This window comes from Lipophrys pholis (genome assembly GCF_963383615.2).
Source record: "Lipophrys pholis genome assembly, chromosome: 1".
Classification (NCBI taxonomy): Eukaryota; Metazoa; Chordata; class Actinopteri; order Blenniiformes; family Blenniidae; genus Lipophrys; species Lipophrys pholis.
The window spans coordinates 14,773,212-14,800,183 of NC_137635.1; the positions used below are offsets into that span (position 1 = coordinate 14,773,212).

General features: G+C 42.8%; 4 protein-coding genes across 5 annotated transcripts in view; 3 read left to right on the forward strand and 1 right to left on the reverse strand.

Annotated features, from left to right (window-relative positions):
* The window catches only part of LOC308106623 (CASK interacting protein 2), a 49,545-nt gene extending 41,405 nt beyond the window's left edge, over positions 1 to 8,140 (reverse strand). The window contains exons 1-2 of the mRNA XM_080458474.1: positions 8,086 to 8,140; positions 4,858 to 5,223 (exon numbers count right to left, since the gene is read on the reverse strand). Of these exons, the coding sequence (XP_080314600.1) occupies positions 4,858 to 4,951 (94 nt within the window). The 5' untranslated portion in view covers positions 4,952 to 5,223; positions 8,086 to 8,140. The remainder of the gene's footprint in view (positions 1 to 4,857; positions 5,224 to 8,085) is intronic.
* Positions 8,141 to 9,776: 1,636 nt separating this feature from the next.
* LOC308117698 (uncharacterized protein) lies at positions 9,777 to 13,256 on the forward strand. Its single transcript, XM_080476752.1, has 5 exons — positions 9,777 to 10,019; positions 10,429 to 10,601; positions 10,704 to 10,950; positions 11,355 to 11,524; positions 11,596 to 13,256. Exons 1-5 carry the CDS (start codon positions 9,842 to 9,844, stop codon positions 12,079 to 12,081), a joined length of 1,254 nt encoding a protein of 417 aa, XP_080332878.1. The 5' UTR covers positions 9,777 to 9,841; the 3' UTR covers positions 12,082 to 13,256.
* A 1,198-nt stretch (positions 13,257 to 14,454) lies between these two features.
* mettl9 (methyltransferase 9, His-X-His N1-histidine) lies at positions 14,455 to 20,331 on the forward strand (the record flags this gene model as incomplete). Of its 2 annotated transcripts, XM_080473037.1 has the most annotated exons (6): positions 14,455 to 14,611; positions 14,748 to 14,912; positions 16,227 to 16,417; positions 16,497 to 16,706; positions 17,398 to 17,582; positions 18,262 to 20,331. In XM_080473037.1, the coding sequence occupies 5 exons, from the start codon at positions 14,814 to 14,816 to the stop codon at positions 18,489 to 18,491; spliced, it is 915 nt and encodes a 304-aa protein (XP_080329163.1). In that variant the 3' UTR covers positions 18,492 to 20,331. The 2 variants fall into 2 exon arrangements, with proteins under 2 accessions (XP_080329163.1, XP_080329162.1); XM_080473036.1 differs by lacking the exon at positions 14,455 to 14,611 and having other exon boundaries at positions 14,733 to 14,912.
* Positions 20,332 to 20,637: 306 nt separating this feature from the next.
* Positions 20,638 to 26,891, forward strand: kdelr2b (KDEL endoplasmic reticulum protein retention receptor 2b). Its single transcript, XM_080479809.1, has 5 exons — positions 20,638 to 20,965; positions 24,063 to 24,163; positions 24,277 to 24,435; positions 24,795 to 25,047; positions 25,778 to 26,891. The coding sequence occupies exons 1-5, from the start codon at positions 20,875 to 20,877 to the stop codon at positions 25,810 to 25,812; spliced, it is 639 nt and encodes a 212-aa protein (XP_080335935.1). The 5' UTR covers positions 20,638 to 20,874; the 3' UTR covers positions 25,813 to 26,891.
* The last annotated feature ends 81 nt before the right edge of the window (positions 26,892 to 26,972 follow it).

Here is a 26,972-nt window from a genome sequence, read left to right on the forward strand (position 1 = left end):
GTCACCCACACACAATCGGGTGTACCAGCGAAAATAAATGACACAATGGTGGAGTATGATCTTTTGCCTTTGTGTGGTGGCTGTTTAACCATCTGTGCATCTCCCAGAGTTCTCGCGTTTGGAGACAGATGAGAGGGCAGGGCCGAGTGTCGCATTGTAATCATGGAGACCTTTGAAGAACCTTTGGAGTCTAAAGGGGCTCGTTGCAGGGCGGGGTGAGAAACAACCCACACAGCTCCACTCCAGGTTAAAACGTGTGGGAAAGAGGAGACTTCAGGCGTGAAGCTTCCACTGTGAAACCAGCAGTTTCATGTTGGACTTGTGACAGCCAACCACAAACAGAGGTAAGTCCACTTAAATTGAGTGAGGAGCCGACCTGATGTCAGCAGATGGCTGAGCGGAGAAGAAACCTCCCACCTCAGCTCCGTGTCCATCAGGTTGGTGTTAGCGGCGCAGCAGTAATCTCCTCAGGACACAGCCAGCATTACCTTCAAGGACCTGAACCCAGCATATTGCCACTGTCAGAACAGTAGTAATGGGATTTAAAGTCCAAAGCTAACAAACAAGTTAGGGAAGAGAGGTACTATAATTTAAGTTTTTATAGAGTGTCACATCTCCCACAAGACACCAGGATGAAGCTTTCATCAGCCATGTGAAGGAAAAGAACAGGAAACATGTTAGAACATTCCCATACTCTGAAGAAACACTTGTTGGTTTTTCAAGAACTCCTTTCTTCAGTTCATTTCGGCTCAACTGTTTTAATGATTTGATCTGCTAGCAGGTAACAGATCATCCTTTTTTTTTTTTAATAGATCAGTAATTGTCAATTTAAACCGATCAGCTCAGACAACTGTCGGGATCAATATTAGATCAATACAATTCTAAAAAATCTGTCTCTCAATACGTTGCGTCTTCCTTCCAGGTATCCGGTGGGCTCCTGACCTCCTAACACCTCCTGCTGGATCATTCCTCGCTCCACTCCCTGCTCAGGCTCAAAGTTTGGCCTCTAAGTTTAACAATGTCCAACACGTCTCTGTGATGAAAACAGGTTAAAAAGCTCCTGACCTCTGTGGGGGCTTTGCACTCCTGGAGGACTTCTGCTTGTTGTCAGACTGACACGGAAAACTCGGCACTCTTCACAAAAAGTCAACGTACCAGTGTGAGCAATCACTAAAACCAAGAAACTGAAGCACTTTTTAAGTAAAGAGTTGGGTTTATTTGATCTGGATAGAAGTGAACTTAGTGTTTGGCTTTAGTGTGATCATGTGGTCTACACACGCAGATCATAAGGTATGTTTGGCCCTTCTGATCGTGGGATATTGACCAATACATATGAAAAAGCCTATTCTTCTGGATGTGCCAAAGTCTTGGCTGCAATTCGACTATTAGATTCCAACGTCTTGTACTCGACAGTACGTATTTTGTCAGACGGCACAAGGAAAATGCTCCGCAGGGTTTCATCATTTTGACAATTGTTGAACCAGGGTTTGAATCCGCCCGACAATCTGTCCATCTGTCCTATTCTTTTCTCCCCCTTTATCCCCTAAGCCAAACTGGAACAGCAGAAAGTCTGTACCTCAGAGTCTGGTTCTCAATTTTCTTCCTGTTAAAAATTTGATTTTCCTTTTTACTTGTTGGGTTTTTCTCCGTAAAAGTGCCTTAAAATGACTGTATTGTATTTGGGACTACAGAAATAAAACTGAATTGAATTACAGCATTCCAATGGTGTCATCAAGTACATAAAACAGTGCAATACAGAATGTTTTGAAGTTTTGACCATCAAAGTCATGATGGCCATGATCATCACAATTTAAGGAGGTTATACTGATAAAAGCATGTCATTTGTTTATACATTTAATGCTTCTTCTACTCAGAGTTGGCATTCATTGTAAAGACCGGCAATACATCCATGTTTACATGGTTCACCCTCAGCAGGCTGTGGCGTGTGATGAAAAATCCCGTCATGGTACAGATGATTAAAAAGAAAGCATGAAAATCTTTAAGGCAATCTGCCATCACGAATATTCACATATGTTTTATTCGGGGCTGATAATTTTTCTATAGATAAATATTCAAAAAATGTCTAAACTGTTGACATTTTTGCGCCCTGCTGCCTCCCCATGTTTTCACTACGACGGCCTGCGAGGTTAACGTGATGTTGGAGGATTAAATATTGTTCGGCAGATCTTCCTTCGCTCTCAATGTGTCACGCTGTGTCACTGACCTAATTAATGCCGGGCAAAAAGCAAGTCGGATTTTCGCCAGAGAAGACGTGTTGAACACTGTAATTACTGTATCGGCTGGGTTTTGTTCAATTTGAAACACAAATCTGATAAAAACCAGAGAGTTTATTAATCTCCTGACATCTCGGTTTCCATCCAAACATCAGTGAAAACAACATCGGCAACCCCATCAGGCTGAAAACAAGATGGTTTTTTATTGCCAATTAGCAAGCGTCAACAATAAGCTGCTTTCCCGGCTAATTGGCAAAACCTAGCATGCTAAGAGACGAAGAGCGCCGTCATCCTTCCCCGCTAAACGTGGACGTAATAACGACATGACTCGGTGCAATGCACAGGCCAGTAAAAAGATCATTAGCAACCCCATTAGCCTCAGCGTTACGTTGTTTTTATTGCTAAGTGGCTAATCTACAATGCTTACAAAGATGAACGTGGGCAACGTTCCCTACTTAGCACTCATATTTTACTAAATTAAAATTCCCACCAGACTCATAATTGGGCAGTTTATTCTGGCAAATAGCAGAAGCAAGGATGCCTACAAGCATGCTACAAGTTTCTGCCGATGTTAGCGAGTGCGTCATAAACCTGCCAGTGATTGCTGAGGCTCAGTGGGAATCCTCATTTGCTCCAACCTGGGGTGCTTCCACTTAATGTGTTTATTATGCCTCGAAGTGTCGTACTAACTTTGCTCTTCGACCCATATGTCAGGCTGACTGAGGGAAGCAAGCGCCCCGCAGCTTTTTAGAGAGGCAAAAAAAAGTTTTCATCCAAAACATTTAAGATTGATTTTAGTTTGAAAACAGTAAACACAGCCGCTTTGCTGTCTGCATTAGGAGTCGCCATCATTAATTGTTGTAACAGCTGGCGGTGTAGAGTCACAAAGGGTGCCTGAGGGGGGAAAACAAGGGGGAGTGACTCGGTGATACCATGCGCTGATACACATCTAAACACACGAGTGGAATGAAATAGTCTTTAACGCCCCGTTTGCACAAGGATTCAAGTGAAAATACATTGTTTTTGCATTTTCGTTCCAGAAATGTTTCGCATTCACACACATTTGTTGTTACGGTGACGGTCAACTATAAAACAACCAAGTCCCACCGTCTACAGAGAGACGGAGCCCGAGTGTTACCAGAGAGTTGCGTTTTCAGTGGCTCCGAACATCACTGTCGTGTTAACAGACACCCAAAACACAACAAATGTTTTGCATATTCACTTAAAAAAGTGGTGTAAACGGAGCCCAAGCTTCCGAACTGGTCATTTTGAGGTGGATGTCCATTCCTGGGGTTATTGTTGTCTAACTAGAGTGGATCTAAACATGTTCTTGAGTTCGGGGGGGGTCGACTGGAAGCATATTTTGGAGCCGGCTCGTTTTCAGACCTCTCAAAGCAGGTCACCACCGATCAATCTGCTTCTATTGACAGGACTGAGAGGAGGTCATCTGTGGAAGACCTCACAGCAGGACCGCTGACACACGAGTGCAGGACAGAAGCTGATCGGACAGGGACGGAAACCTACCAACCGATCCAGAATTTACAGAACGAATGTCAGCAAAATCTTACAGGAAGGTCCTGGTGTTATCTATTTTGTAGATTAATATGGTACACATGCAAACTGTTCTCGGAGCGGCTGTCAACTCAACTTCTATTAATCCACAGACTTACAACACCTTTTTTTTTTTAAGTGAAAGTTGCATTAAATGTATTTTAACGTGGTTACATTGTGTGTGAATGAAGTATGTTTTCGGTACTGTGTATCTTGGATGGCTGCTCTCTGAACAACAGAAAACATTAGTCACCGGCTTCCTCCTCTGCCGCATTGCCTCAACAAGCCTGGCACTCATTGAATTTTCACAAACAGACGCACAGCGGTGCACAAACAGACAATTTCACTTTTAATATTCCGATTCGAGCGCGGCGCGCTGTCTGTGCTGCGTGGAAAGTGTGTAACAGGCTTTTGTCTGACAGCCGCAGCTTTGTTCCCGCAGCTCGTCACCGAGGTGAAAGCCTGCAGCAGATAACGCCAGGCGGGGAAAACAGCTGGCTTGACCTCAACCTTCTCTGGGCTTGGCGAGGCCGAGGAGGGGAAGAGGGTGGACACACAGAGAGCTCTGGAGGAGCATGACTTTGGATGTATGGAGATAAGAAAGAAGTAGAAAGAGCATGTACGAGGCACACAGCCAGCTGCAGGGAGTGCAGGAGCTGCAGGAGGTGGAAGAGCTAGAGGGGGTGCAGGAGCTGCAGGGGATGCAGGAGGTGCAAGAGGTGGAGGAAATGGGGGAGCTTCAGGAGATGTAGGAAGTGCAGGTGGTGCAAGAGGTGCCGGAGTTTCCGGAGATGCGGTAGGCTGTGTTCAGTGTGTAACACCAACCAACAACAACAACAGCAATACATCACTTTTTAGTTGGATCTTCGTGACAACATCACAATAACCACACACACGCACACACACACACACACACACACACACACACACACACACACACACACACACACACACACACACACACACACACACACACACCCACCCACCCACCCACCCACACACACACACACACACACACACACACACACACACACACACACACACACACACACACACACACAGAAACACTCACTGGTCTTGTTGGCCTTGACTTTGGAGAGCAGTTTGTGGGCCAGCAGCAGATCTCCGCTCTTCACAGCCACCAGCAGGTCCTGCTCCTTCCCCATGATGGGTCCACAGACTTTCTCACGGTGCTTCTTCTTCAGTACTTCTCCTCTCTGCTCCTGCAATCAGGAAGCTGCCGACCCCCCCGCAGCGTCTCCGGGGACGGAGGGCGATGACTTGGGATCCATGAAGAGAAAATCCTGGACTCACAGTGAAGCTGGGATAAGGATCACTGTCCTCCAGGAGCCGAGCGCCGGTTCATGGTCTGTGTGAGTCAACCTGGAGGCAGCGGCAGTCCAACCTGCCATCACACTGCAGACACACTGCAGACACACTGCAGACACAGGAACACCAAGCTCAGTCACAAGTATGAAGTCTTCATACTTATCTCTGGATCTGAACATCATACCATGTGAAACACATCAGGTACTACTGCTGATTGTAAAGCATCAAACAGCTGCAACGCTGAACCACTTTTATACAACATAATGACATTTCCCATATTGAAATGGCTTTACTGTCACACGTACACATGTACACGCACACACGCATGTATGCACGCACACACACACACACAATTTTGACATGCATGCATGCACACACACACACACAATACTGACGGGCATGCACGCACAACGAATTTGCGCGCTCACACACACACACACACACACACACACACACACACACACACACACACACACACACACACACACACACACACACACACACACACACACACACACACACACACAAACACTTCAAGGTGTCTTGAGAAAAAGGAGTGATGCACATGAGCAGCGTTCTTGCAGCAGGTGAGTAATTTTCATTCGGCTGAGTGAAATCTTTCAGTGTCCAGGATCCACAACGAGCTTCATGTTTTATGAAAGAAGTCTCCTGCTTCACGTCTGTCACGGTTCATTCAGCTGTGTCCAAAACAAGGAATTTCCCCGAGGGGGATTAATAAAGTATGATTAGTTTATTAGTTAGTTTTAGTATATAAAGACTATTAACTCCAATGTTGTGTTTAAAAGGAGAACATTGCGTGACTTGGACTTGACGCTGCTGCTACTGCTTGTTTTCTCTGATCCAGGAAGCCTGTTCTCTCAGGAACAGGCAGCTAATCTGTTGGTCTTCCCGTTCAGGAGGACCTCGGCTCATGGATAACATCCCCCCCTGAACTTTTAAGGAAGTGACACAGTGCCAGCTTATCTTCGGAACAACACAATGAACAAAAACTGTTCTGACAAACTCATGTGTCCCTCTGGTTTATCTGAGAGTGACGGGGCATCCAGCAGAGTTTCCACAGTGGGAAATCCAAGCAGAACTCTCCTCCTGACGTCCAATCAGAATGTAATCACAGAGTACGATTCGGACGCTGCCCACATGAGAAGACATCTCTGGACTCCTTGTCCAACGTCCAAGAAGCTTATCCCGTCTGCCTATTTACAGTTGATGGGACGAGGTGATCGTGCAGCAGATGCCGATGCATGTCTCTGCACTGACACCGCAGTCTAAAACCGGCCAGGCACCTCGCCAGGCGGTAAACAACTGCAACGAGGCCTTGCTGACCAGCGGCCGGAATGGAAGCAAGGAGGCCGACACCGGCTCGTTGGCCAGCAAGCGTCCATGGACACTTCTTCTGGAGCTCAGACGTCTTCAAGTTTGGATTTCCTCAGAAAACTCCCTCCAGAACAAGCAGTTCTCAAAAAAGCTCATTTGCTCACAAATCAGCAACAGCAAGGACAACAACTCCGGATGTTGCATGAAAACCTGCAGCAACCGTTGACTCAGCAAGACCTCGGATGCTTAAAAAGACATTTTTACCCATTTTCAAAGTTTTCCTACTGGTTTTTGTTCGATATCATTAAACAAAATACTGGCACATCGAAGTGTCTGGAACTAAAATTAAGAAGAGCAGATTTTATATAATTATTTTTTCGCCAGTTTACATGTTTTATGAAACATGTAAACTGGCTAAAAAATAATTATAGCCAGTTTACATGTTTTATGAATTTTAACATATTAGCCATTTCTGCCACTTAAGCTGTTTTTAGTCATTTATATTATTTTAGGTCATTTATCTATTTTTTTTTTAAAGTTTTGGCTATCCTAACGTTTTAGCCAATGTGCTAGTTTAGTTATTTTTAGCCTGTTTTCTCAGGTTAAATTGTCGCCATTTTGACTACTAGTGTTTCAACTTTTTTTTTGTGCAGCTTTTAGCACTTTTAATTGTTAACTGTTTAATCATTTTGATTTTTTATCAATCTTTGACAAGTTTAACAACTGTTATGACATTTGCTAGGTTAGCTGTTTTAGAGATTTCTAGAAAGTTGACCTGTTTAATTTATTTGCAATATGTTGCTAATTTAGTTATTTTAGCTGTTTACACATCATTTTTCCACTTTAGCAGGTTAAATTGTTGCCATTTCCCCCGATTTATCATTATCATTCCAAAAGCAACAAACGGCACCCACTAGTGGCCCAGCAATAAAATGACCTCATTTTCAACATTTTAGTCATTTCGTTTAAATGGACATTGTTTTCAAAACTTCTCTGAAATAAAAACGGCCCCCAAACATTTTTTATATATCTGAATATCAAACATAAAAGTAAAAGAGCATCATTCTAGGTGCAATTAAATTAATTTCTCCATAATAAAATAAATTCTGGATATTTTCCCTCTTTTTTTATTATTGGGATTTCCACATGTAAAGTCAACATTTATCACCTGCAGTGATAAGCAGACAATGTTGTGTGATATATTTATTCAAATGACAAACTATGTCCTGTACATTTAAGATTAACACATAAAAATGTTAATGCACGTGTAATTGTAGAGAACTAAACTGTTTAAAATTGTTAATTTTACTTGAATAAGGCACAACACAGTGAATGTCTATATGCCGGATTTACTCAAAAACACCATCGAGTGATTCAAAGTGACAATTAATGCTTTATTGGACACGTTAAGGTGAGAAATGTGAGTTTTGGTAGTTTTCAGGAGGTTTTTGAACGGAGTCTGGCTGTGCTTGTCCTTGTTGACTTAAGTTGTCAGTCTCAGCTGTCAAGGTGCTCCGAGCGAACTCCGACAAAACACCGGCTAAAAACCGACATTTCATGTGCAGGCGAAGGTGATTTCGCTTCTTTTCTCGTCATTGGTGGTGTTATTCCAGAGGAGAGAAAGAGGAGGACTCACCTGACAGAGACGCTCCGGAGCTGGGCTGGAAGCGTCGCTGCTCCGCGGACAGTCTGAGCGTTGCGGCGGACAGAACGGTGGAGCGCGAGCGTCAAGGCGCGGATACTGACATACAACTTCCGGAATACATCTCCAAAGTCAAACCACTAATTTAAACATTAATTCAAAACAACTGATTGTGTGTATTTTTAGCATTAATTTCAACCTGTCCTTTCATAAATATAAATAAATGTGCACTTTTATCCAAATATTACCATGAATACTTGAGACCACAAATCAAAAGTGTAACAAATTCAATCTGGTGATTCAGTGTGTTTTTATTCTGAAGGTCATATTGCATAATGTGTAATCATGAATGCCTGACGGTAACTTCACATAGGTGAGCGTCTTCAGAGTCTAATCTCTAGATTGCTTCATGTTTTGTCTTCTTTTGTTTAAATGAGAGTATTAGTTCTGTGTTGCTTCATGTTATGTCTTCCTTTGTATAAATCCATCACCTGTGACACATTTGTAACATATTTTGAGTGGGACGTGTATAACACCTGAATAATCCCTGTATACCTCATCAGGTAGCTGTTGTAGATTCTTAGTTTTAATTCTAACAAGTCTCACTTTTTTCACATGCTGTGATCATTTTAAAACTCTTATTTATTTTGAGTTTATCTTCTTTTATTTGCAAATGTACATGAATCTTTTGTACTTTCTGTCTCTTTCTTCTAAATTGTTGACTCGTTTTTGTTTTCTGGTGTTCATTGTTCATTTTGCCTCCCTCTCTTTCACTTTTTGAAGATGTTTTGTCTCTCTCTTTCACATTCAATATTCAACATATCTGGTGGCTTTGTTTCTTTTTATGATCATTCGATGTTTTCACACAAATTGAAGGCTTTTGAATTTAAAATATATTTCTATCTGTAGTCATTTTGTGTGTAGAAAGCGCTTTTGTTGATTCTATTCTGTCAATGAAATATATTTCAATTAAAACGTTTAAGACTGATAGATAGATTGCGTACATGTGTTGACTAAAAAATAATTTTCTCACATATTGATTGTATTTTAGTTCACTGCTGCAGATAAACATTGTTTAAAATAGGAGTACATTTTCCTTGAGCCACTTAAAACTTCATGTGTGAAGAAGACAGAGCTGTAGCACCACCTGCTGGTTCAACATCCCGATCCTGTCAAACGTGCCATTTCTTTCAACTTTTCGTATGAAAAGATAAGACATGTTTGACTTTCAGCACATCTGTTTTGAATCTGCACGATCTGCAAAACATCGATCAGGATGATCTGTTCATTTTATAATATTTGACAGGGTATTTATGCATTAATACTAGTTATGTAGGTGATATTGAACTGGGTCAATTTTGACCTCATTATATTGTGAAGGCATGACATATGAAGTCGTTAAAATATTAATAAGAGAAATTATATTAAAGCTAAGATTTTTTTATTCTGATGTAGATCCACTCCTCTGTGTGGATGCTCCACTGTGGACCAACACTATTAAAGTTTTCCTCCTTGGGATAAATCAAGCATTTCTATTTCATTTTTCTATCATATTGTATAGTAATGTATTGTATTGTATTGTATTGTATTGTATTGTATTGTATTGTATTGTATTCCAGTCAAACGAGAACTGCAGTACTATGAAGCACCGACAGATGGCAGCAACGTTCCGTTAACACACAGTGTGTCCAGAGAAGCAGACTGTGAGAGCGGAAGCGGCGGTGTTCGCCGCAGTGTTTTGTTTTGGAGCATGGCGGAGAAGTGTGTGTCCGGCGGTCGTCTGCGGTGGTCTGACGACATGGAGGATCTACTGGTGGACTGGTGGCAGCAGTACGACTGTCTGTACAACGTGTCGTCCGGGACGTACCACAACAAGGCGGAGAAGGAGCGCTGCTGGGAGGAGATAGCGGCGGCGCTTGACCTGCCCGGTACGGCTTTAAAGTGTGTGTGTGTGTGTGTGTGTGTGTGTGTGTGTGTGTGTGTGTGTGTGTGTGTGTGTGTGTGTGTGTGTGTGTGTGTGTGTGTGTGTGTGTGTGTGTGTGTGTGTGTGTGTGTGTGTGTGTGTGTTAATATGAGTGTGTATGTGGAGAGAGTGTGCTTTATGTGTGTGTGTGTGTGTGTGTGTGTGTGTGTGTGTGTGTGTGTGTGTGTGTGTGTGTGTGTGTGGATGGATGGATGGATGGATGGATGGAGTGGGTAAGTGTGTGTGTGTGTTATTATGAATGTGTATGTGGCGAGGGTGTGTTTTATTTATACGTGTGTGTGTGTGTGTGTACAAATGTGTCTGCGCTTGTGTGTGCATACTGACCTCCTCTGACTCCTCTCTGGCCTCCTCAGTGCAGGAGGTGAAGGTGCGGGCCGCGTCCCTCCGCTCTCAGTACTCCCGCCTGGTGCGTCCGGTGCCCAGCAGCGAGCGGAGGAGTCGGACTCTGACTCCCCGACAGAAGCGGATCCTCACGTCGCTGGAGTTCCTCCGAAAATACGTCATCCCCCGGACCATGGACGGAAACGTGAGCACCGTCACACCAACATCCCCCAGCGCACCTTCATCCATGAATTGATCGAATATTTCCCCAACGAAAAACAAAATTTATTGTCCTCGTTCCCAACAGGTGAGCGACCACAGCGAGCCGGACAGTGCCGCCCTCTCGGCCGATCACGACTCGGGCCGGTCGCGCTCACCGTTTGCCGAGAACTACACGATCGCCCGGAAGAGCTGGACGCTGGGGAAGGAGAACAAGCTGCTGGAGCTGTGGCAGCAGCACGAGTGTCTGTACAACCTGTCCTCCGACAAATTCCACGACAAGATCGAGAGGGAGAGGAAGTGGGCCGAGATCGCCACGGTGCTGGAGCTTCCAGGTCAGAGCACCTCCACCGCAAGGTCAAAGGTCAAAGGGTCCATGATGAAGGATTTTCCATGAAAATATTCACTATTACATGTTTTTTTTTTACTTGCAGATTTCAAAATGGAATTACGTTTTAAGGCGGACTCTTGATTTGTATTTTTTTATGTGTCATTTATGTGTTTTTAAAATAACTACAGAACACCCGAACTTTCATCCTTAATTATTTTCAATAAATTTCTTTTTTTTTTTTTTGTTAAATATGCAACATCAGTCTGTTTGTTTTTTTTTTTTGTCTTTTAAAATTAAACCTCTAAACAGTTTTTTGTAAAAAAAAATTTGTTATTTTAAATGCAGCTTAAATACTTTTTTTGTTTTAAGCTGTTTGAAAGCTTGAGTTGCCTCTTGTGATTGCTGCAGTGGAGGACGTGAAGACTCGGGCGACCTCGCTCAGGACTCAGTACGCCCGGCTGGTGAAACCGGGCGGTATCCTGCGGGATAAGAGGTCGATGACGGAGAGGCAGAGGAGGATTCTGTCCTCCTGCGAGTTTCTGAAGAAACACATCGTCCACCGTCCCTCGGACAGCGCGGTGAGTCCCTCTTCCAACTTTTGACCTTTCCGAGGCCCTGGTCTCACGCCGACGTCCGGTCTGTGCTGCAGGTGGAGGAATCCACACAGGAAGCGTTCATCGTGCAGCTGGACGGCAGCGACGGCGAGCCAGAGCCCCCCGTCCTGCCCCACCAGGACCCGGAGGACGGCCGCGCGTCGCCCTCCCTCACCGAGTGCTCCTCGGCGTCTCCGCTACCGCCGCCGCCTCGCCTGCCCAAGAAGCGTCCCCGCGGCCCCAGCGGCGAGGACACGGAGCAGCAGAAGGTGGCGCTGCTGCAGCACGTTCTGGAGGTGATCCAGGAGACGGCCCACGAGCCAGAGAGGGACTGTGAGGACTCGTTCGGTGTCACTGTGGCGATGGAGCTGAAGAGGATCCGGAGCGCGGCGCTGAGGAACCGCGTCAAGAGGCAGATCATGAGCCTCGTGTACGACGCGCTGGACTCGGAGCAGGCGGCAGAACCAACAGCAGAACAGTACCACGGCCAGCGGGGCTACAACCAAGACGACAGCCACTCCATCACTGTGGTCATCCCGTAACCACGGCAACACCCCACCAGCACAGCAGTTAGGAAAACGCCCTAAAAAAGTTATGTAAATTCTTAAAGAAATGCACATAGGGACGTCTGATAACTTAGAAAAAGTCTATAACTGTACTATAACAACTGTCAATTATTTATTTTTTATTAGCATCAAAATTAAAATGGACCTTTTTTTTTTAAACTGTTTTTATTTACTACATATGTGGTGTCCCACCTGTTTTGGAATTCTTCATTTTAAGTGACTTGTCTCAAGTAATGTGTCAACTGTTTCAAAAGCTGCTGTGAAATCTAACAGTATTATTATTTGTGACTTTTTTACTATTTTTTTTTTTTGGTTTAATTTGGTTTTTTTTGTTTTTTAATTTTTGCTACTTGTTTGAAAATAAGCCAAATATCCCTCTTAATGTGCAAGAATTTTACTATACCAATTAAGTAAGCAAGGTGGCAGCAGTGAGTCAACATAGCAACTGAATTGTCTTGACATCATCTGGTGGTGAAGAGTGGTATTACAAGTAAAGTGGCTTGTGTGACTGAGCTAGTTTCAATTGATATTTTAAATCAAAATGCAGACTTATTAAAGAAAAAGGTCTTTTCTTGTCTCAGATTGTTTCAATTGTGATGCGTCAACCCCCCAAAAAATCTACTTTGTACTTTTAAGATATTTACAAAATGTGGTCAAAAATCCCAATAATCATTTGCCTGTTTAAGCTTTTTTTTTGCTATTTATGTAATATTTGTGAAAGTCAGGCTGTAATTGTAATGTTGACGGTTTGATTCTCAGTTCGATTGTGCCGAAGTGTCCTTAGGCAGAACGTAGGTTCCCCTCATTGTTCCTGGACAGATGAAGTTCAGCCTGCATGTGAACGTGGCTTCATTAAAGCTCATTCAAACTGCTGAAGTAAAAATGTGCTCCGTAAGTGAAGTGGTTTCAGTGTTTTTAAGCCCAATTAATTTATTTTTGTACTGTTTATTCCAGATAATCACGTGGAAACTGTAGTTGGGCTCATTTGAAAAACTCCACATAGATTTCATTTATTTTCTATTTATGTAAGAAGTTTTACTCCTGTCATTATGAAGCATTACAAGTTTTTTATATGGTTTCGAACAAATGTTTTCTGAAACAGTGCCTATGATTGAAATGTGACATTGTCAAAGTAAAGATGCATAATCATGACATTGTGGGTTTCATTTGCATGACTCAGATCAATTAACAATAGAAGAGACAAAGTTTTAACTTGAATTACTGACAACAAAGGCAAGGGTGAGTGCGAATGGTTCTGTAGGCCTAAAATACATTTTTGAAAAAAACAACATAAGAATTACATCTTGTGAAATCTTCGATTGACGGGTTTCCAAGCCAATCAGAAGAGAGGATTTTGTACCGCAGCCAATCAGAAGAGAGCAACTTTTCTGTTGACGCAAATTTTTTTCATTGATGATTCACAGCTGGATTTTCACCAGATATCTCAGCTGAGAGCCAAGATGTGTGATTTGTAGTTGAAGAAAACGGAATCTGTGACTCGTGAAGAAAAAACTTCACATTGAGACAGGTGCACAAATATATTTTTCACCACATGTACTACAGCAATTGTAGGAAAAATGTGAGCTTGTACGTTTTTTTAACCTGTAAAAAAGGATTTGTGCACATGTAATTAAGAATGTGTGAGGGTGGTGTTGTATTTGTGGAGAGAAAAAAAATTGTACTGGTACACAACTCACAGTACGCAACTACAAATTCATGGTCTATAAGTACAAATAGCTCCAACCTTTTTCACCAATAATATCTCAATACTCCTAGACTGGAAGCTGAAGACGATGAAACTTAAGAAGTGAAAGTGAGCCATGAAAAGTTTCAGTTTTTGATTGTAAATTGGCCCTGCTCCCGCTACTAAGGTAGTCTTAAAAGTTAAAATTGTGTAGGTTCAATCAGTATCTTTGCTTGTGTTTTACAGGATGCTTGTTTTAATGAAGCGATGAGCGAAGAACTCCCAACACATGACCATGGAGCTTCTATACCACAACTGTTGTGGAGGTTTAAAACCAACATTTTTTCTTTTCTTTTCTCGACTAATTCGAATTTACCTGGAGCTGCAAAACGTGTTCAACCTTTAAAATGAGTTTCATGTCGGTAGTTTTTAAACATGTAAAAAAAAAAAAAAAGATAACAGCAGCTGGTTTCTAAACTCTCTGAAAATCTGAACCGAGCTCATTATTTTTTTCTGCTCATTCTGAAGACATGACATGTTTAAATATGTCAAACAAACGAACACAACAACAACAACAACAAAAACAACAAAATGATCCTCATCGAGCGTGTTCTGTCAACTCGGTAGGAGGCGACATACACGTGAAACTGATGTGACGTTCTTCCAGTGACGCAGTGACGCAATGCGGAAGTGTTTGTTGTGATTGCAGAGAGATTAACCCGGATTATAATCTGTAACAAACAAAGCGGACAATGCTTTCACGGGACTAAGACGGGGAGCAAACAGCAGCTGGCTGTGCTCGGAGCGCTGCAGCCTCCTCAGGTTGGTGTCGATGTTTGTTTTGGAGGTGGAGAGCCGCGGTGTAGGTTTACAGGTGTCTCCGGTGTCTCCCCCCGGTGAGGTCTCCCGTTCAGCCGACTCTCTTCTCTGTTTTCTCCCCGCCATGTCTCCACCGCAGCTGAGGACGCTGCTTTTCGGTGCCTGGGTGCTGGGATACGTGGCCTTCCTGTTGTCCGTTAGGAGAATGTGGACCGGGAAGTACGTCCGCAGCCCACTGGTCAGATCGCTGCTGGTCGGCATGGTGAACGACGCGGAGGCTGCGGCCGCGGTGGAGGCGCACCAGGTACAAGTTCTACTCCAAACATCCTGTTTTATGTTAGAAATCTGTTTCAATCATCCAGGAATCTGCAGCCGATTAGAAGGTGACACTACCGCCTGTACACATGCCACGTTTTTATTCAGATAAGTGTTTTTTTTACACTAAAAGACGAGCTTCACCTTTTAAAATCGATGAATTCTTAAACAGGATTTGGCGAGACGCTGAGTAAAGGAGTGCAAACACACACTTTCTCATCAGCGTTTCTTTAAATCATCATCAAAAAGTTCATAACTAGATTCAGAATGTATTGTATAGATTGATTACACAAGGATTGATACATTCCCAACTGTTTATTTATTTTTTAATATGACAAGTAAAACCCCAAATTTGTCAGAAAATTTGAGTAATATGAAAAAGTTTTATTAATCAGCCGCCATCTAGACAAGAATGCTGCTTTGGCTCATTCAAACCTGTTTAACAGGAGCCCTGATCTGCTCACTACATCTGATGAGCTTATATACTGTTGGTATGTTCACCTTTTAAAAAAAAAAAAAAAAAAAAAAAAGAACAGTCTTTAAGTTATTTTAAATCTTTAATGTCTACTTCTTTTGAAAAAATCTGCCTGTTTTTTAGACTTTTCTGCAGTATGGAGCTGCTGTGAGGATTGAATTCCCCACATGGGATGAGAAAGGTCTGATCTCAATTAACTTAAAACACCTGAGAAGGTTTCCTGAGCATTTAAATAATCTATCAGTGCTGAATTCAGACACTTTAATGGAATGTGGAAAAAATAGAAGGAAAAGAAGCTCAAGCAATATAGACTAACCTCAGCTTCATACCTTTCATTTCACTTTTTAAATTAAATCCAAAATCACCCCATTGATGATATTCTTACATCTGTAGCTTCTAGGTGTTAAATCTGAAAGTACCGGTACTCACCTGTTTAAATATCAAAATTGAATGCTCTCAAGTGTGTTTAAAGTCGCAGAAAACACATGGCTCCTCAGTCCAGGTTCACTTTTTTTCTTCATCAATGCCTCGTTTACACAACAGTTCAAGTCAAAACGCACCATTTCCATTTCAGAAAAGTTTCACATTCACACAGCAACATTTAAAAAAGTGTTTGCACAGGAACAGCCTAGCCATGTAGTTTTCATGTTGGGCCACTTGTGGGTGCTGTTGTTTGTTTATGCAATGAAACCACACACACATGCCAGCCTGGGTGGGGGTTGGGTGTGTGTGATTGACAGGCTTTTGATTGATTTCTCCAGCTCTTGGGTATTATATCTGAAGTGCTATCTGGTTTTTTCCCCTCTCTGGTTCCTGTTCCGGGTCCAGTGGTACCGGTGCAGCCCTGACATTCTGGGGGAGTCCATGCGTCCTCTTTTCCTGCAGAGCCACCTGGACCAGGACACCAGGGCGTTCCTCAAGCACAGCGTGGAGAAGTCCGGCTGGATGTTCACGCAGCTCTACCACTCCTTCATGTCCACCGTACTCAGTCCTATGGTGTCCCGAACATCCATCAACGGGTGAGTGCCACATGCTCCCCTCTTCATCTTGCCCCCTGTCTTCATCTCAGCCTATGATTCACTCTCTCTCTCGTCGCAGGTTTCTGGGCCGGGGATCCATGTTCGTGTTCTCCAGGGATCAGTTCCAGCAGCTGCTGAGGGTCGGCCCAGACTGGAGGGCCGAGAGGCTGCTGGACCTCGGGGCTGGGGATGGGGGGGTCACTGAGGTCATGGGCTTCCACTTCAGGGAAGTCTATGCAACCGAGGTGTCTGCACCGATGAGGTGGCACCTGCAGAGGAGGAACTACAAGTGAGCCTTTTAAGAGGGTTTTTTTCCCCTTAACATGTAAATTTAACTCTGGCATCATCACAGCAGAAGAAGCCTTGAAATTGGGCTCAATTAACTAAAATGTGTTTTCTATATTATCATGTTTAAAGCTATGATTACAGTAAATACAGATTTAATACCCTTCTCTTTTTTGATTATCAACAGAATTAAAAGCAAAAAATCTACCAATACAACACTTTTTTCTAATACTCCCAACTTCACTGCCATGAACGTGCCCTTTTTGTGCACTATTACATGCTAAATGTTGTAAATTTTTCCCCCCCAGTATGTTGTTAAGTCAATATTGATTACTTGTACAATTGTATGAAAAAAGCCTTTTAAAGGTATAAAGGACATATTCGTGTGTAATTTATTAGGATAGAATAGAAATACTGACAATAAAACAATTTATACATGTTAACAGACAACAATAGTAGGACAAGGATAGAGCCCTGGGGAATGCCACCGATTTTAAACAAGGTCTCTTAAAAGGAGGCAAATCCAGCAACTACAAAAAGAAGTTCTGATAGATGATTCAAATGAACTCTTTAGGTGGAAGTTTGTTGTATGTTGATTGATATCCTCGCTCCAGAAATCAGTTGAAACTCATCACAATCTGTGACGCCAGCCAATCACGTGCCCCCTTTGGTCTTCCTCCACCTCTCGGCTTCAGGCTGTTGGGGATCGACGAGTGGCAGCAGGCGGGTTTCCAGTATGATGTGATCAGCTGCTTGAACCTGCTGGACCGATGCGACGATCCGCTCCATCTGCTGCGAGACATCCGGCGCTCGCTGGTTCCCAAGACGGGACGGCTGGTCCTGGCCGCCGTGCTTCCCTTCCAGCCCTACGTGGAAGTCGGTCGGTTTGAATCCGAAAGCTAACTTCTTCCAACCTGTTGTTCTGAGGGCTGGTTTACATTGCAATAATTTTAAGTGAAAGCAGAAAGATTTTGTTTCATTTCGGGTGATTGTTGCCATGACAACGATGCTCAGGGCTACTGAAAGCGCAACTTTTCGTTAACGTCCTGAAAGGTGGCACTTTTAGAAAACGCTAAGGGTCCTTTGTCATGTAGACTGGTGAAAACACTGCTGCTGGGCATGCGCGCCACAGTCATAGTAAATACGTCTTCTGCGCACGCGCAAGTAGATGGACAATAACAAGAATGGCGGCCTCAATTGTAAGTGTCCAAAATCTCCTGGGACTTGGTAGTTTTATAATTGAGTCACCCACAAAAGCAATCCAACTTTGTCATTTGTACATACGAATGTCTGTATACATTGTTAATGTTTACAGCTTATTGCTCTCTGTGCTTGTGTGTGGTTTCATTAAACAACAGCAGCCACTAGTGGCCCAACAAAAAACAAGTTTCTTTTCAGTGTATCTCCCATGTAGACAGAGATCGTTTTCATATTGTTGCCGCCTAAACGCGAAACCTTTCTGAAATGAAAATGCAAAAATGACGTGTTTTCACTTGAAACGTCCTGTAAACTTTTCCAAAATACGTTAATCTGAACCAACCTGTGTTTCTCTCCTGCAGGAGGGAGATGGGAACGTCCCAAAGAACACATCAGGATCAAAGGGAAGACTTGGGAAGAACAGGTCACCAATCTGTCTAATGAGGTGTTTCGACGGGTTGGGTTTGCGGTGGAGGCCGTGACCCGGTTGCCTTACCTATGCGAGGGAGACATGTACAACGACTACTACGTCCTGGACGATGCCGTTTTCATCCTCAAGGCCTCGGAGGAGAGCGAAGAGCAGGCTCTCTGAATCTCAACGTTCCCTGAACTCCCATCTCCATCACTTCATTCAGAAATCTAATCTGATGGTGCTGTGTGAAGCTCAGGTACAGTAGTTCCGACCTTTACCAGCCATCTCGTGTGACAGTGATACCTCGACTTTTTGAAGCAAAAAAACAAAACAAAGGCTTTCAGCCTCCAGAGATGCCAACATATCTTCATGTTACAGTGTTCGGTACAGTTTGTCCTGTGTGCTCAGTGTTTACTGTTTGTCTTTTGTCATTAAGTGATTACTGGGCAAGAATCATGGTTGAATGCTTGTAAAATGTTTCGATTTTCCAGGGGCCGCATGTGCACATACTTGATTTTAACCAGTTTGAACTGGGCTCCTTGAATTTGTTTTTGCATACGCCTTCTTTCAGTGAGCCTTCATTATTTTTAAAATGCAACTTCTATGACCAAGGGTGGTGAATGTAGAGTTTAATGTTGATTTTGACCTGCAGGGGGCAGCAGAGTGAGCTTGAAATGCAGCAATAACCCACGCTTTAAAGATAATGGCCACATTCTAAGTATATGCACTGAATTCAAACTTTGATATGTGCAATCCTGAGATGAAAACGGCTCACAAATGTGATAGAGTGAAGTTAAGGGTCCAGCATCTATTTAAAGATATACTAAAATGTCATTACATGTTGTAATTTGAGTACTATAGCTTTAATGCTAATGTATTAGTAACGGCTGTAGCACAAAACCGGTAAAATAAAATTTTAAATATGCAAGATTATTTCGTATTCGGGTGCAGCATGAGTCACCACAGCGTCTACTTGATCCTCTGTACTCGGGGTTTGCACAGTTTATTTACATTGATGTTAGAAATATGATACAAAATTCAAAGGTTTCAGTTTAAACATTAGTATAAATCGAGCACCTGGCTTTAGTGCTGGTTTGAACTTTCTTCATTCCGTTTTTTTCAAGATAAATTGCGTACAGGAACAAATTTGAACAAGTTCTATAACTTTATTAGGATATGTGATGTTTTAGCTTTAGCTTTGAAGCAGTGACAGACCTGCCTTGTATTGTTATGTCTTTCTTTTAAAAGCCAGAAACAAGATGCCACAGCGATTAAGAGCTTTAGCTCTGCTTGATCCGAGGATGGACTCGATGTTAGAGTGACTCACTACACCATCTGGTGGTCAAAACTGGATCTGCCAAAGCTCCTGCTATTAGCTGGCTAGCTTCAGGGGTGAGCTAACAGCACGATAAATTTGATTTTACAACTTTTCAAACTCTCAAAGGCCCTTTTTCTTAATTAAAAGGAAAACATGACTAATTTTGAAGTAATGTGTAAGTGATGTTGCAGTATCTCACTAAGTTATGCTAACTTTAATTAACGCAGGTTTCATGGTACTGAGAGATCACGCAAAATAATTGGGTGCTTTGAAATAATCAAAGATCTTTAATAATCAGTATTTGCAAGGGCTGCATGATGTGATATTGTTTGGTATTGCCGTAATACAAACACACCGGTCAATTATATTTTTGTGCTTTTTATTATATTTGTGCTCTTTCCTCGCCAATAATTTCCACCAGCCATTAGTCGAATTTTTTTTCTCCAACATTGCAAGATGCAATAATTTATGCTGCTCAGATCGTCTTTTGCGCATGTTGAAGTCACGAAAAATGCAAAATATGTCATGCAGCTCTCGGTGAGAATAATACCTTCCGTTTAAAAGTGACGGGGTTATGCTGGCAGTTCAGCAGTCGTGATGATGGTGCATTACGGATTATACAGAACTGTGCCAATTTCATGCAATATTTGTAAGAGTGTACTGTATCATGGATTCCTCAATAAAAGATTATTCATTTTTTGTAGTTTTGGTCTGATTGTTTCATATAAATGAATGTGTGGTTCGGAATCATGGGACTTCTCAGTGTCTTGGTAAATGCATGTTATTTGTTGTTATTTCCGTGCGTTGCTCTTCTACACGTGTCTTAAAGAATGGAGGTATATGCTGACGCAGCACTGAGGGATTTCCTGATGTTTTGTTTGCTTCTTAATGACACTTCAGGACCTGTAGCACTGGGTTTTACTATGGTTTCCACGGTTCCTGAAGGTGGCGTCAACCCTGTATATATTAACCAAATGAGGCGTTCTCTGGCTCCTGATTGGCTGGGCTGCTGAGCGGATCTCCTATCCCATTGGCTGTCGCCCGTGTTGGCCACGTCCCGGAGCCACGTCGCGTTTTACTCGCCATTTTCCCGTCCGGTGAAGCGCCCCCCCGAAAAAAATCCTCCCGATCCGGTGTCGCCGAGTCAGTCCCCGCTGCCGGACCCACAGATTCAGCTCCCGCGGAGTTCTCGTTCGGTTTATTCGCGTCGGTGTCCCCCCCTCTTCCCCCGGTGCTCCCGCAGACATGAACATCTTCAGGCTAACCGGCGATTTGTCGCACCTCGCAGCCATCATCATCCTGCTGCTGAAGATCTGGAAAACCAGATCCTGTGCCGGTGAGTGGACCTTCACCTGCAGCTCACATTAACCCTCCCCCGTTATGTGGGGAGTGGGGGTCAATTTGAGGAGGAGAGGGGGGCTGCGCGGCGTGAAGCTCGTTAGCCAGGTTAGCTTTAGCCTGCTAGCATTGGTTAAAGTACCGACACTTCCACTGGAGACGTTTCATCTGCTCTGATGTCTCGGACACAACTGTGGCTTATTCAATCTGATGGTAGTGGTTAAGTGTGACGTGTAAGGGGGGTCTGGTAAGCCCACTTCCAGGAGGTAAACTTGCAGCTCCCACGCTGCCTGCACCTCTTTACATTAGCCTGGTGTGACCTCTGTGACGTGGCAGCACCCACACCTCCACATTCAGAGATCCAGCGAGATCTACATGGTTTGTGAGGGTGGGGGAGGTCAAGTTTAGTCTAATGTGCAATCCAGCTCTGCTGTTTTCCTGGTTTCCCTGCAGGTCAAAGGTCCAGATAGTGTCGCCTTACTGCAGCCAGTCAGCTGAGGGTTGTCTCCCTCCTGCTGTGTGTACACACACACACACACACACACACACACTCCTTAACCTGCAGCCTGACACATCTGCACTCATATCAGGAGATAATTTCTCTCCTTCTTTCGTGAGAATGCAGCGATCAGTGCTGCACCTCCTCTGATGGTGGGTGTGACTGATGCATAGGTGTAGTCGCCTGCCAACGCAGCAGGTAAACACAGAGGTGTGCTGCTGCTGATGGAGTTGCTGTCACCCTGCAGACATGGAGCTCTTCCTCCTCAACTTCACCAGCAGATCTTTTCAAAAAGGCGTCAAATGCATGAATTTCTGTGTCCTTTTCTTCGCAATTTCGGACCCTTCACACGACAATGTTTCAAGTGAAAACGCTTTGTTTTGAAAATGATGTCCAATTATGCGAAAACAGCAGATACGCTGAAAATGACGTAGTTTTAATGTCGGCCCACCAGTTGGTCCATTTGTTGTTTGTTTTTGTAATAAACAAACACACATGCATATAGACGGATGACCAAGTTGGATTTGTATTCCAGGTGAATCTCAACTATAGTACAACCAAGTCCCAGGAGAATATGGACTGATAGTCATGACACTCTGGAGGCCATCATTGTTGTTATGGTCCATCTACTCACACACGCTCAGAAGAACTATTTACTACAGCTGTGGTGCGCATGCACAGGAGCAGCGGTACCGCCGTCAACATGGAGACAGGAGTGTTTCCAGAAAGTTTCATTTTCCCACGTTTACAAGACCACGTGGTCGGAAAGATTTCAGAAATTTCCACCTGGGAGTCGTTTTCATAAAGGTTTGTTTTCACTTGCAAACCGGACTTGTGTTTCTACTTCAGAGGTGTTAAAATGTTTAAAGCAACTTCACCTGCCAAATATTATTACTATTGTGTTTTTACCATTTATACTTTATTCTTATTCAGTTTGAATGATCAAGATTTCTTCTTTTATCCAGTCATATTTTGTTAAACCATGTTCTTCCTATTTGTTTCTACTGAACTCTTGGATCATTTCTAGTAGCTTCAGTCTCATCATGACAAATTGAGTCTGAGATGTGACTTCTCATTCATTCCGAGTGAAAGCAGCTGGATTGACTCTAAACTCGTGCTTCAAACTGAAATGAAAGGAATTGTCGGTGAGGTTTTATATATTAAATTAAATAAAGTAGCAGATCTTTACCTGCCAGGTGTTTTTCAAAGGGTTTTAATATTTATAAGGTCTTTTCAGCTGAACCAGTGCTTCATTTCTTAACTCTACGGATATGACAGTCATTTCTACTGAAACATGAAGTTTTGAAGCTTTGTTTGAATAATATCGGGATTATTTGACCCTTAACTTCATTTTGCATGCTGGACTTGCTGTATTTTCACATTTAATGATGATATTTTTAAAGTTTATCTACCAGCAGCAGCCTGAGTTTACAGAAAAAAAATTCTGTTAGCTTTTTTTCATGCAAACACACACAGTTCATTTAAACTGAAAGAAGCAGAGCGAGCCAGAGTAAGACAGGACAAGTAATAAAGATTTATAACTATTACATGATTATAATCGTTAAGGTAAAAAATACCAAGACCTTAAAAGAAATGAATTGAGACTAATGCAATTGTTAAACACAGTGAAATGAGAATTTTTTTTAAAAAGATGAAAAATAAAGATAAAATAATGAAACAGGTAAAAAGACCGAGGCTTTGTTTACACGAAAATGCTAAACTTTTATCGTGTTTTAGGTGTAAGTTTACAAGAGAACGATGCTCGGAGCCACTGACGATTCAACTTTCTGAAAACGCTCTGTCTCCGTGGAAACTGGGGAACATGCTTTTAGGCGGAAATTGGTGTTTTGGGTGTCTAAAGTGTATTTAGTCGTCGGCTGGGGGGGATTTTGCTTCTTAAGAATAATATGTTTTCAAGTGAAGAATCAGATAGATCATAGGTCCATATAATTAATACCACCTGTGTGGATACTGCAGATATAATTCCTCAGCGTCTTGTAGAGGAAAATCCTCCTCTCTGCTTCAGCATTTAAACGCACCAGGATGAGTCAGAGAATTACGAACCAACGCCTTTCAAAAGGTATATACCGCATGGTATCAGTTGACCAATCACGTTGCTCATTACTGGGCGTAGTGCAAAACCGGAAGTCAGTTGTACGTTGTGTTCATGAGCCGATAATTCGCTATATTTTGGTGAAAAAAGATTAATTCAGGCAAAATTAGAAGGTGACAAATAGCGATGGCCATTATACACATATTTTACATGACTTTCGCAACCCGTCTGCTATTTTTTTGACCGTCTTTTCCGAAAACTGGTCATCCAAATGATGGCTAGACGGCTCGCTGCCTAAAATCATGCCGGGGAAACCGCAGTTCCGAAAAGCTGCTACTGTGCATGTACACCACGGTCATAGTAAATAGTCCTTCTGCCCATGCGTGAATTGATGGACAGTAACAACAATGTGTGTCTTGTGTCCATATTGTCCTGGGACTTGGCAGTTTTCACACGTAATGGCAATCCATTGTCTTCCAAACGCTGTGTGAACACAAAACTCTTCTGAAACAAAAATGCTCACCTGTGCTTCTGTTCTCACAGGTATCTCCGGGAAGAGCCAGGTCCTGTTTGCGCTGGTCTTCACCACGCGTTATCTGGATCTGCTCACATCCTTCATTTCCCTCTACAATACCACCATGAAGGTGAACCCCCCCCCCCCCCCCCCCCCCCCCCCAGGGCCTAGGGCCTGCCCCTGTTTGCTAAAGGAGGAAGATATGTAACGTGCTGACGTCCCTCTCCTGTGCTCTCCTTGCAGATCATCTACATCGGCTGTGCGTACGCCACCGTGTACCTCATCTACATGAAGTTCAAGGCCACGTACGACGGGAACCACGACACCTTCCGGGTGGAGTTCCTGGTGGTCCCGGTGGGCGGCCTGGCCTTCCTGGTCAACCACGACTTCTCCCCGCTGGAGGTCAGAGTGGAACAATATAATAAGGGGAGATTGTACAGGGGCAGCCTTGTCTTACAACTTTTTAATCTGTTTTTAAATTTTTTTTGTAATTTCTTGTCTGAATGTAGAAAAAGTTGAGAGTAGAATAAAAGAAATCTTGATTAAAACACAGATGTTAAGCTAGCATATGAAGGTGTTAAGAATTTTTCCAATCACCAAATGTTTTGCTCCAAACACTTTATTCCTTCTTCATGCGGGTTAAATCATCCTGACACTGAGCAGATTGTTGGATTTTCGGGGTTTTAGTTCAATAACTAGTTTCCAGGTGGAACATTTCGCGGATCACAGCGGCATGCTCACGTTTGCTGCTCTGCCTTTAGATCCTGTGGACGTTCTCCATCTACCTGGAGTCGGTGGCCATCCTCCCCCAGCTCTTCATGATCAGTAAGACGGGCGAGGCGGAGACCATCACCACCCACTATCTGTTCTTCCTGGGCCTCTACCGAGCCCTCTACCTCATCAACTGGATATGGAGGTTCTACTTTGAGGGCTTCTTCGACATGATTGCCATCGTGGCCGGCGTGGTCCAGACCATCCTCTACTGCGACTTCTTCTATTTGTATGTGACGAAAGGTGAGTGCAGCTCCGCCTCTACGCTGACGATGTCCTCCTGTTTGTAATGGAAGGATTCTGGTTTGTTGCACTGCCCCAGATTTAGAGTTTATTTCCAGCAGGAGAGCAGAGCTGGAATCAGGTGAACAAGTTCAGTCTGAAGTTGATGTTTATCAGTTTGACTTCAACAAACAGAGACCAGAAAAACAAGTCGGACAGTTAGTTTAACAGCGTAAATGCCTGTGTATGACGTTAGCAATTTTTATTGATATAATGGCTTAAACTATATATTCATTCAAAGTGATTTATATGTTGTTGCTACTTAAAATTTTTATTTAGTGTTTAATAAACAATTTCAGGATTTTGCGTAGTAAATTTACTCCAACACATCATTTCTGAATGAGTTCCGCGGTCGGAAATAATGAAAATAAGTTCAGCAAATGGAGTTAATGACATGATATCAGCATGCTTTGAATGGAAATGAATCATATTTGCGTTTTCAGAAATATTTTGCATTTATACTCCCAACGTTTTGAAAATGATGTCCGTTTGCACGGAAACGGCAGACACTCTTAAACGATGCCATTGCATGTGAGGCCACTAGTGGGTGCTGTTGGTTATTTTAGTAGTTAAACCACACACACATGCACACAGAGAACATTAACAATGGGAGTACACCGGCATTTGTATGGTCAGAAGACTAAGTTGGATTGTTATTTCATGTCATTTGACAATGTTTCGTCTGTTTCAGTGCTGAAAGGAAAGAAGCTGAGTCTGCCCGCCTGAAGTGCCAAAGAGGAGCGTGTGAGCGGACTCCGAGGCAGGACGGGCGCTCCTCCTCCTCTTCCTCCTCTGGTGTGAGATGCCTCCCACAGAGAGCGAGCGTGGAGCCTCGGCCTTCGGATTTCTGTTTGACGCATCTCGCCTTAACTTTTTTTAATACTCTGTAAAAAGGAAGAAGAAGAAAAAACATAAACCGAGAAAAGTTTTCTAAAAAAAAAAGAAGAAAAAAACAGATTGGGAGATGTAGACATGGCCTGTGATTCGGCGGACTCATTCTTGTGGCGAGGCGTTTGTAAAAGTATTTACAATCAGAATAAATGTACTTTTTTTGTTGGTTTTTTTGACTTTTGGTGGGCGAATAGAATTTTCTTTCATTCCCACATGCAGATTCCTGCTACAGAAACTTTTTTTTTTAATTGTTTTTGTCAATTCGATGAAACTTTTGTTTTTATTTTTTCCTTTAAAAATCCACAGTCCGTGTAGCCTGGGTGTGTTTTATCACCTCCTTTCACTGGCTCCATTTCACCTGTAATTACACATGATCGCACTTCTCCGACTCTCCCTTTAGGTGCAGATGTATTTATTTTTTATCTTTAAAAAGAGTCTGTAGATTTGTCTGCTCGTCATGCGTTCGGAGGATTTTCAAAGGATTCTTCCGGAGTCGGACTCAAAATCGGAGTGCTAACCTTCCCGAAACAGATCCCGTTTTCGCACCTGAGCTTTTCGCATGATGTTGCCACCATTGAATAAAAATTTTGTGGGAAACAGATGTCTTGGTGCTTTGCTTTCAAAGATATTTATATGTTATGCAGAGGATAAGATAGGTTCAATAAACGCAAGTAAATTGCCCAAAGGGATCAATAACGTTTTGTTTCTTTCTTTCTTTCTATAGCTATTGCCATATCGATAAATACAATCAAATTACAATGAAGTCATCTGCAGATCTCTGCAGTAAGACATCAAATGTGCTGAAATGGCTAAAACCTAAATTTGACTAAAAGGTTTGAAATAGCTCTTGAAAAAGGCTGAAACGACTGAAAATAAATGATAGATGAATAAAGTTTGCTTTCTTTCTGTTGGAGTATTGCTATATCAATTGATTTTTTATTTTTTTGAAGTATTTTACCAAAAAACGATCAATTCCAATGGCTGCACACATAAAA